We start from the raw sequence: 10,492 nt of genomic DNA on the forward strand, positions 1-10,492 counted from the left end.
ACATGCCGAAAGCTTTTCGGTTGAATTGTTTTACACTGTCTTATCAGGGCCTTTTATAGCTGACTGCGGTATGGCCATTTGGGCTTTGCTCATTGGTGTAGGCCGTAAGGTGACCTAAGGCTACATGATTACCGAAACGGCTTGGTTTTGTCCTAAAGAGGTTGAATATCGACTTTTAACCGATTCCAAAAAAAAAAACTTGAAGTTAAGGCACACCAACCCAGAGCATAAACGACCGGCATAATAAGACTATAAATGGAGTAATTATGTTATTACAATTTGACACCAGGCACTCTGCGAAAGTAGCACATTTTCTCCGAATGTCATGCGAAATATTCATCGATACTGAAGAAAATGTTTCAAAAGACTTTGTCAAGAGACAAGTAACAAAACTTATCAAATAGGTTAACAACATTGCTTCTGACATTTCCAACCATATGCATTTGTACTTGGTTATTTGCACGATAATAATCCCTAGATATATAAAAAAAAAATCCATTTTTTGTCATAAAATTGAGGCTGCTTCATAAAGTACATGCATACCGATTTGTCGTTAGTTTTGGTGGAGCTACTTAAGTCGGCTTTTATCTCAACCATTTTTAATTATGCTTTGGTGTTATTCGATGTCTTAACAGCGTCTCCATTGAAAATATCGCTAGCAAATACAATGCTAGATTTATATTGTCCTTGTTGAGCAAAAAAGGCAATGTCATCCCCGTAGTACCTCTCAAGTTTAGCCTTATGTTTAGAGGAACTACAGTATGTCTTACTTATTTTATCTTTATTTTATCAGGTAAAAAAGACTGATACCTTGTCAAAAGTGTTGATTAAACAAGAGACTTTTTGTCAAGAATAAGGTCATTTTTGCATCTAGCGGGACTCGTTTTAACGAGATTGTTTAATTGTTCATGTAATTGAATAAAAAAACAAATCAAAAACACCTGAAAACCAAACGAACCCTAAAATGAAATTCACTTTCCCAGTTCAATTCAACAAAATCGAGTATACAACAATACCAAACAACATAAATTAATCACAAGGCTTTGGAAATTATAAAATGAACAAGAAATATGCTTAAAAATGACTACAAATGACCTTCGCTAAATTGCTGAATGTGTGACTATAACTAGAAACCACAACAATGTCGGTAAATCTGTGACAAATATTCGGACTTGAAATCTGGATAAAAAGCAGATATTTAGTCAAATATTCACATTTTTAGGAATTAACTTCAAAAAGTAAATCGGGTCGATTGAAGTATTATACGGCGGCTTCATTGTTGTGCCTTTAAAATATACCTATACTGCACGTGCAAATAATGCTAGATGACAAACGATGATTTTTACAGTGTTATTTTCAACCATTTTTAGATGACTTAAGCATTAAATTTAGGACTATTTGGAAATGCCCTTACATTGTATGAAGTTCACAAATAACTTTATTTACCAATTTCATTCAAAAATTATTTTTTAGAACGGGTTTGTTGTGAAATTAGACTACCGAATCGGCAGTGGGGTATTCGATGCAAGTTGGGTAACGTCAGTAAAGGCTATTTTTAACGTCATTTGTACCACATTTGATATTGACGACAAATATTTTTCTAAAGCTGAATAATCGATAAACATTTTAGGACCTTAAAATTCTATGAGGTATTTAGGTAATTTAAAATCGTTAACTAAGCGACTTTTTCAACATTCGCCGCTCCACTATAGACAAAACGCGCGTCTTCCGTATCAAATTATAAGTATGTTACCTTTAATAACTGTTCTCATACCGCTACCGAAACACACTCTGTGTTTATGTTGAGATCGTCAAATTGATCAAGGAACTGTCAATGTTGAAGACTACGTTGGCAAATATTTATACAATATACGTATAGTGTCTTGAAATATGAAATTTTATTTGTATGAGGCATAGAAAGGGGGGAAATGCAAGGTTCTACCGAGCATTTTCCCGTTTCGTGCCGAATACAAATAAATTTTATATTTCAAGACACTATACGTATATTGTTTTTATACTGAAATCGATAAAAACTTAAAATAAAATTAAAAAAAATATGTAACAAGTATTGTTTAAAAAAGTGTATGGAATTTCCCTCTTGGGGTACTATTTTGGGGTATTTCCCTTTGAGCATGGTCCAGGCGGTCAGACATTGACATTTTAAGGAATTAGAAAGGGAAAATTAACTTAATTGATAACATTTGATAAACATGGTATATAAATCACCAATTTGAAGACATAACAAGTTTAAATTCATAAAAGTTTGACCATTGTTACTACACGTTGTCATGGTTGTGATGTGACGTTGTTGATGAAACACACTAGTTCCGGTAAGTAGGCGGGGCTTATAGGTTAGTTGAGGTCATTGACGTATAAAGCTAATGTTTATACGTATAGCTTTATCTGTATAGTAAAATAGCTAATTGCAGTATAAATGTATTTTAGCAATTCATGTGGTTGAAATCGTATTTCAATGACGAAAAGTGCGCCATCATTTATTGTTTTACGTCCTTAAACACGTATATCTGGATCAATTTACTTGCTTGCAAAAAGAAGAACAATAGCAAACCTGCGTTGCAGTAAACTTAACCTAAGCGAGTTTCAATTAATTTTACATTATGTAGTTAAGCAGAATAAGTCACAATAAACTATAAACACATAGACAACAATATATAACTAATATAACTATAGTTCTATTATTTTGATTGTACTGCTTGGTGTAGTCTTCAAACGGTTTAGTACTGTATATTCTTCATACTGAAAGCATTGTCCTTATTACTCCTGAAACGAAATATTTCATAGATGTATTTTAACAGTTTGTCTTCCATTGATAATTCAAGTACATCATTGTTGATGACTGCCAACAATTGTTCAGTGTAAAATTAAAAAAATATAATAAAAATTACATCCATTTATTTCAATAACACCTTACACACACGCTTTTGTAAAATTCAACGGAATTTATTAACAAATGCATGCTTACCATCTGAACGTCTCTAATATCGCTATGCTTATAATTCAAGCGATTGCTTATGTGACTTCAGAAACGTCTGGCGGTTAATATTATACATTACAATATATGCTTGCCCAGTTTAACTACATAGTCTCACTCTGATTAATATTATTTCTTTTCATCAAAATATACAATCGGTTTTAACCCTTATAGAAACAAAAAAAATCACAACAACATTGCTTGCAGTTGTATAGTAACTCTGAGGTCTGTGTTTAATGGCTGATGAATAGATGGCAGTTATTGAAAATTCAAATAATTCTTTTTTTCACAACTTTTTTTTTATGTTTTTGTTATTACAAAATACCGGTATAATATACTTATGTTGCATATGAATATTTTCACACTGAAATTTAGAGATCATGTATATATATTAAATGTCTGATTTATAAAAATAAATATATAGTAGTTCTTGAAATTGTGGCTCCTCAATCATCTTCATTTCGTTTTCAATTCTGCTTTTTCCCTTTTTTTATGCCCCACCTACGATAGTAGAGGGGCACTATGTTTTCTGGTCTGTACGTCCGTTTGTCTGTCTGTTCGTTCGTCCGTCTTCCTGTCGTACCGTCCGTCCGTCAGTCCGTCCGTACGTCCGTTCATCCCGTTTCAGGTTAAAGATTTGTTGAAATTGAAGTCCAATCATCTCGAAACTTAATACACATGTTCCTTATGATATGGTCTTTCTTATTTTAATGCCAAATAAGAGTTATGACCCCAATTTCACTGAAGTCCACTGAACATAGAAAATGATAGTGCGTGACCTATTTTTCATTATTTTTTTCAAAAAAGCTGTACTTAGACTAAACTATTGTAAAATTTAAGCGATGTCTGTAATTAATTTCTTTCTTTTATCTCGATATTACCTTTTTTCTCCTATTAGTTTACCAGAAATAAATTACCTAAACAAAAATGCATGCTTCTTTTAAAGGCAGATTGCGAGCTTAAATGAACAGTGACCCCATATTTTTATTTCATTTACAGAAAAAAATAGTGAAATCCTATATTAGCCCCCTTAAGCATATACTATTCTGTAAATTACTACATATCTGTTATTTTCAATTCAAGAGTCAAAATAGATATTTCAATTCAAGAGTCAAAATAGATATAAGAAATGAAATATGTCAGTCAAAAACAATTCCAAAAAGTATGAGAATAGTATGAATATAAAAATATAAAAAAAATTCAAACTTTTTTGTTTACTTTTTGTATTTGAAATATACCTATTCAAAACATGTTTAATTATTGTTAATATAATGCAATTTTTGAATTCCTAATTGTATGTTCATAGTTTCATACTGTACCTTCGTCTATATATAAAATATGCCAACACGACTATAAATATTACAGCAACTACACATCCAATAGATATTCCTGTCACTGAACCACTGGATAATCCAGTCTGCTTAGCAGGTTGTTTTACTATAGTGATCAAAAGAAAAGATAAAATATTTTCATAAAAAAAGTAGATACTGTAATGTTTCTACCAACTTCAGCATTGGAATTTGTAATTTTTTTTAATTCACATGATTTTGTAAGTGTACCGCCAAATAAAAAGTATGTGTAAAGTGTACAGGCAGTGATAGTATCTGTAAGATGATCCAGTGTCGTAAAGCAATCGCGTAGATATAGTAAGTTTTAAATTACTTTTGCAACGAATATCCTGTTTTACACATATACAGTGGAAGTGTATTTTGAGCTCTTTCTATCACTGGGCGTCTGTTATCAGACTCCTTTGAGTTTTTGGATTATTTTCTCTTACAATGTTTACCTCTGTCACTTTTATATGAACCGTATATACTATTGTTTGCTTACATGTACATAAAAACGATATGTTTGAATACAAAGCACTATATTTACCTTCGCAGAATGTACCTTTCCACTCCGGTTTACATCCCTGTGAACACACACCGTTACCTTTACATTTTCCTTTTAAGCAAGAATCACTGCATTTTTGAATACATTGTTTTCCATAATAACCATTTAAACAGTTCATACAGTGTCCGTCTAATGGATTACACGGCGTCAATGTGTTATCCGCTGAAGCACATTTTCCACATGTTTCATTACAAAATTGTCCAAATTGACCGGAAGCGCACGTTCCGATGCAAGAACCACTATATTTTTCACATATATATCCATTCGATGAACTATTTATACATTTTGTACTACATGTGTGATTGCAATTAAACCCAAATTTTGACGGCGGACAAATGGAATTCGTAAAATTCATTGTGCAGTGAGTGTTATTGCATGGAGGTGATATATGAAGGCATCGGCCAGTAACTGGATGGCATATCAAACAATTCTCCGGACAAGATACATCGCAGTTTCTTCCATATTTTCCAGGCGTACAACCTGCCATACAAACACCTTGTTGATCGCACTTTCCACCCATACATTGGCTGCATGATTCATTACAGTATCGCCCAAAGTGTTCATCCATACATCCGGCCGTGCACACGCCTTTTCTATCACATTTGCTATCCACGCAATTTCTACACGATCGAGAGCACCGTGAACCAAAATGGCCATCATTGCAACCATCTAAAGGGACATAAGAAACAGTAAATGATTGTAAGTATGATACGACATGTCAAAAGTAGAATTATTCTTTTATATTAATGTCCAATAAATGGTAATTTTTAAAGACAAAGTTTATTTAAAAAATCATTTCAGACGTTAGGTGATAAAATAATTTGTTTCGATTACAATGAATTAAAAAAAACAATTGATACATAATTAATAAAACAAAAACAAAACAAAAACAAACATTTCAGTGTTAGAACTTGACGTTTTGTACTCAATTAAACTCGCATGTGTGAATATCGTATTTACACAAGCATATTCTTTTTTTTAAAATCAAGTGAATACATATACTGTCAAATGGTCATACAAAAAATATAATGATGACTTAAAGCTAATTTATTTGTCATCATTGTGTCTTCGAAAAAAGCGGATTTACACAGATTATATTTTGATTAAATTGTTGCTACTAACTTTACATTTGTTTTAATCAACCATGACTATAATGACTATAATATATATACCTTCACAAATACCAGTTGTTTGATTACATGTTCCTCCAAGACAGTTACCGCAACCAAAATAGCAGTTGCTACCATAATATCCAGGGTTACATTTAATGCAATCACCAGACAACTGATCACAAGTTTTGTTTAAACAATAACTGGAACAAGTCAACCTACATATGTCACCTGACCAACCATCTGTGCATCCATGTACGCATGTGCCATTAGTTGGGTCACAGAGACCATCAATGCAGTTAATGTCACATTTTCTATCACATGTCCCTAAACTGTAAGGATTTTGATACCATCCTGGCGTACAACCTTCAAGACAACGTCCTGTACTGCCATTACATTTATCAAATAAACAGTTATTACAAGGTGTGCAAAACTCTTTAAGTATGGGTTTGTAAAACCCGCCATCACACTCAACGCATCCGGCAGATTCAAAATTATTAACATTATCCTTAAAAAGGGTACATTTGGAGCAGTGTGGCGTTCGGAGGGAACATCCGTATTTGCATGTCGAATAATACCAATCAGGTTCACATCCAGACGGACATACACCGGTTGTGGAATTACAGACAGTGTCATTTCCGATACAATTACTGCTGCATTTATCAACACATTGATTCCCGTAATATCCTAACTGACACCCATCTAAACATTCACCAGTGATATTGTCACAGTTTAAATGTCCGCCCTTACAATTATCACTGCATCTACAACATCCTCCTATTTTCGGAAACCAACCAGGATGTTTACATTCGACACAATGCGATAATGATTCTTTCTTTAAACATTGGTCAACGTCACATGTACATTGGTCACCAAAGAAGCCTGAATTGCATCCTGTACATTTGTCTCCACTTCTTTCACATGTTGTACAATTAGATGGACAAGTACTTTCGCAATATCGACCATAATAACCTTCTGAGCATACATTACAAGTCGTATTATCAATGCAGGAATCACAGTTGTCAATACATGTATCATTACAGTCTTTTCCATACCAGCCTTTTGAACAGGTACACGAACCATCAAATATTGAACAAATCAAATTTCGACAGTTAACAGGGCATCGAAGGTCACATTTGTCTCCAAACCAGCCTTTCGAACATTCATAACATGTATCGTTCCTTGAACAAAAGTCACAGTGCGCTATGCAGTTAAATTGACAGTTGGAACCACCGAACCCAGGTTTACATCCCCAACACGTGCCATAATCTTGATGACAAGACGGTTTACACCTGTCACTACAATTGTTTTCACAAGTACTTCCCCAAAACCCATCAATGCATCCATATTTACATTCACCATTTTGTCGATCACAGCTACCGATCGCGTTGCAATTTGAGGGACAATTCTTTTCACAATTATCTCCATAGTAAGGGTTCTTGCAAGATAAACAAATTCCACTTTGATTACAATACTTATCGTGACATCTTTCCGAACAGTTTTCTGTACAGTTTACACCATAAAAATGAGTCTTACAATCTGTACATTCACCAGTGATTCTATCACATCTATAGTAGCAGTTTTGTGGACACGTTGAGTTACAATCGGATCCATGAAACCCATTCGTGCAACTTCCGTTACAATAGCCAGTATCATTATTACATCTATCTGAACAATTTATACAATCTGAAACAAAAACATATTTTACTCAATATATTGGAAATGATAAGTGGTATAGATGATGAGTTTATTTTTTCATGATATTTATAATGAGGTTATAGGTTACACCATTTGATTTAAAATCAGGTCTATGACATGATTAATTAGATAGGTTACTGACGAGACGTCTGGTGTGCACCTTGTTAATTGTAGTTTCATAATGAGATTATATATATATTGGAATAGGAAACTGACCGAATCTACAGCATTTTCAAGAAACCTACATAATTTATACCGACGAATTAAGATGTGTGGCCTACAATTTTAGGAAAGCAACACATAGACAAAAAACCAAATTATAAAAGCGGTACTTATGCGTTAAATCTAGGTTGGGGATTGCGGCGACTTACACCTCGGTGTACGAAGACTGCCAAATGTATCTTGGGTTTTTGTCTTGTGTATGTGTTGCTTTCACAATATCAATGATTGTAAGTTCTTTGAAAGAACAGTTAACCCAGTCGTGTTGAACTTTTCATACCGTTTTTGACAGAACTATGAAGAGATCAATTAATGAAGATACCATGGAACCTGTGAAAAAGTGAATGTTTTGAATTGCAATACAAGATTTACATATATTGATCCTGTGGATAATCAAATAACTGATGTAATACAAAATGATTTTCACTGTTTCTTTTCCTGTCTAGCACAATCCATTCGGAGCATGTATGTCGGCTGTTTGCCTAAAAGTTAAATAACAGAAATATATTGTACCTCGTTTTCCCATTGTCCACAAAATCAACTCTCGATAATTCAATTTTAATTTTTGAAAAATGTGGAGAATCTGATATTTGTTATTCCAAAATTCTCGAGTAGAAACCTTTGAACTCACCAATCGTGTATATATTTCGAAATAATGAGATGTGGTATTATAACCAGTACGTCAACTAGCCACCAACCAAAGATCAATTATAAAGCCACCTTATGACCATCTACAATTAATTTCCACACTTTAAAGTAAAGTAAGCTGAGTACCATATTAATCATTATAAAAATAACGTTATGCATAAATGATAAAATAACTATTTATATTTGCATTTACTGTTACAGTATTACTATCTGCAAGGATGACGACAAGAGACAAAGTTGGGTTTTTATTGAAAAATGTTCTATATATATAACATGTAAGAATAGATCAAATAAATAAAGTGCATTTTGAATCTAAAATTTGAATACTTCTGTTTTGAGATATTTGAAGGAGCATTATTTTTCCTTTCTATAATGAACAAGTTGTGTATGCTTTTATACAAAGGTCCATAATAACGGTGTTTATCATATACAATTAGAGAATGTGGTATGATTACCAAAGTGACAGTTCTTAAAACGAAACCAATGGTACAGAAATTAACAAATATCGGTCCAGTCAGTAATAAACGGCCTCGGACTGACAAATGAAAACGTTTTAAACGGGAAAACTAAAGGCCTGATTTATGTAAAAAAGTAATGAACGAAAATCAAGACCTTTTTCCATGATTTTAAATTGTTCAATCTTTCCTCTACACATTTTAACGTCCCTAAACAATCACTGTATATAAACCATATCAGGTAATAAAGAAATAAATAGGTGAGTCAACCTTTGTGATACGCTTACTTCACCTTAGCCTTTCATTACTTTACGTTACCTGATATAGAATATAGTATACACACAATGAGATAAAAATAAATATTTAAAACTTATGTACGCTATCGTGTAAATCCTGCATTTATTTTTATAATCATATTAATTAATTATGTTCATACCTTGAGTATTTTCACAGTGTATGTTAGTTATAGATACAAACACCACAGTTAATCCAATTAAAATTACTTGTAAACATGTTACTGTCATCGTGGCTACAGTTGAGTGAAAATATAATAACTGCACGTGATTTTATAATCTACTTAAACATTTCACAATAATAATAACAATAAAATTATTTGAAAAGTAGCAAGTGGATTCCCCCATATTTGTAATTGATCAATACATATGATAATATTTTTGTGTGAATTAGGTAGGGAAGGTCAAAGACATCTTATCTCACCTCAAAATAAGATATTACAAACTAAAAAAAAGAATGTGCGGGCGAGCGCACTTAATCCAAGTACATACAGAGACTTAGACAGTTTAAATCTTGTCCTTGTCAATTAATCATTCATTCGTTGTTTCTGATATTCGTTACGTATTTGAATGGTAATGATGCGTTTTTATCTGGTCACTGAAAAGGCACAGACAACAGAAACAAAATGATCTTCCATTTATCAATAATTGTCTGGTGACTTGTATAATCGTTATGTTTTGAGGAATTCTTAGCAGACGAATATCAGTTAAACAAATTTAATATTCTAACAACCTGATGCTTCTTGTTATAATTTTTCATCTTTTTTTAAATTCGGAAATGATTTTAATATTAAGCAGCCATATTCTGATAATTACTCGAGAGATAGCACGGGTATCATGTTGAAAAGACAAAACATTTGCCTCTTTCCATAAAACAACTCATATAAGAGTGTCACTCAAAATTTATCCAAATCATTTTGCCATTCGATAAGAAACTTTTCGTTTTGAATTTCCTCGGAGTTTGACTTGTTTGTTGTTTTACTTTTTACAATTTGCATTTAATGTGAAATTGAATACATCACACCTGATTATGTATGATCAATTTCCATTCGAAATCTATGTAAGCTACGATCAATCGATTTGGGAAATGTAAGAAAACGTTAAGGGTTCAATTTTCTACCTGATTGTCTTTTATAAGAGACGAATTGATAAGAACGAGCTTTACACTCAAAGGGATAACAAGGA

At 32.7% G+C, this 10,492-nt stretch overlaps 1 protein-coding gene across 1 annotated transcript; it reads right to left on the reverse strand.

Annotated features, from left to right (window-relative positions):
- Positions 1-2,452: 2,452 nt before the first annotated feature.
- Positions 2,453-9,548, reverse strand: LOC134688435 (cell death abnormality protein 1-like). The gene is made up of 5 exons (XM_063549147.1): positions 9,451-9,548; positions 6,058-7,680; positions 4,868-5,554; positions 4,312-4,429; positions 2,453-2,781 (listed from the first exon to the last, which is right to left on the reverse strand). The coding sequence occupies exons 1-5, from the start codon at positions 9,536-9,538 to the stop codon at positions 2,736-2,738; spliced, it is 2,562 nt and encodes an 853-aa protein (XP_063405217.1). The 5' UTR covers positions 9,539-9,548; the 3' UTR covers positions 2,453-2,735.
- Positions 9,549-10,492: the final 944 nt, after the last annotated feature.

Source organism: Mytilus trossulus, chromosome 10, assembly GCF_036588685.1.
Source record: "Mytilus trossulus isolate FHL-02 chromosome 10, PNRI_Mtr1.1.1.hap1, whole genome shotgun sequence".
NCBI classification, from domain to species: Eukaryota; Metazoa; Mollusca; class Bivalvia; order Mytilida; family Mytilidae; genus Mytilus; species Mytilus trossulus.

Bases quoted from the DNA above. Each gene is read 5' to 3' on its own strand.
- LOC134688435 (XM_063549147.1), bottom strand. From the start codon at position 9,538: ATGACAGTAACATGTTTACAAGTAATTTTAATTGGATTAACTGTGGTG. The intron at 7,681-9,450 runs GTATGAACATAA...TTTTTGTTTCAG, and splicing joins ACACTGTGAAAATACTCAAG to ATTGTATAAATTGTTCAGAT. The intron at 5,555-6,057 runs GTATATATATTA...ATGTCCCTTTAG, and splicing joins AACAACTGGTATTTGTGAAG to ATGGTTGCAATGATGGCCAT.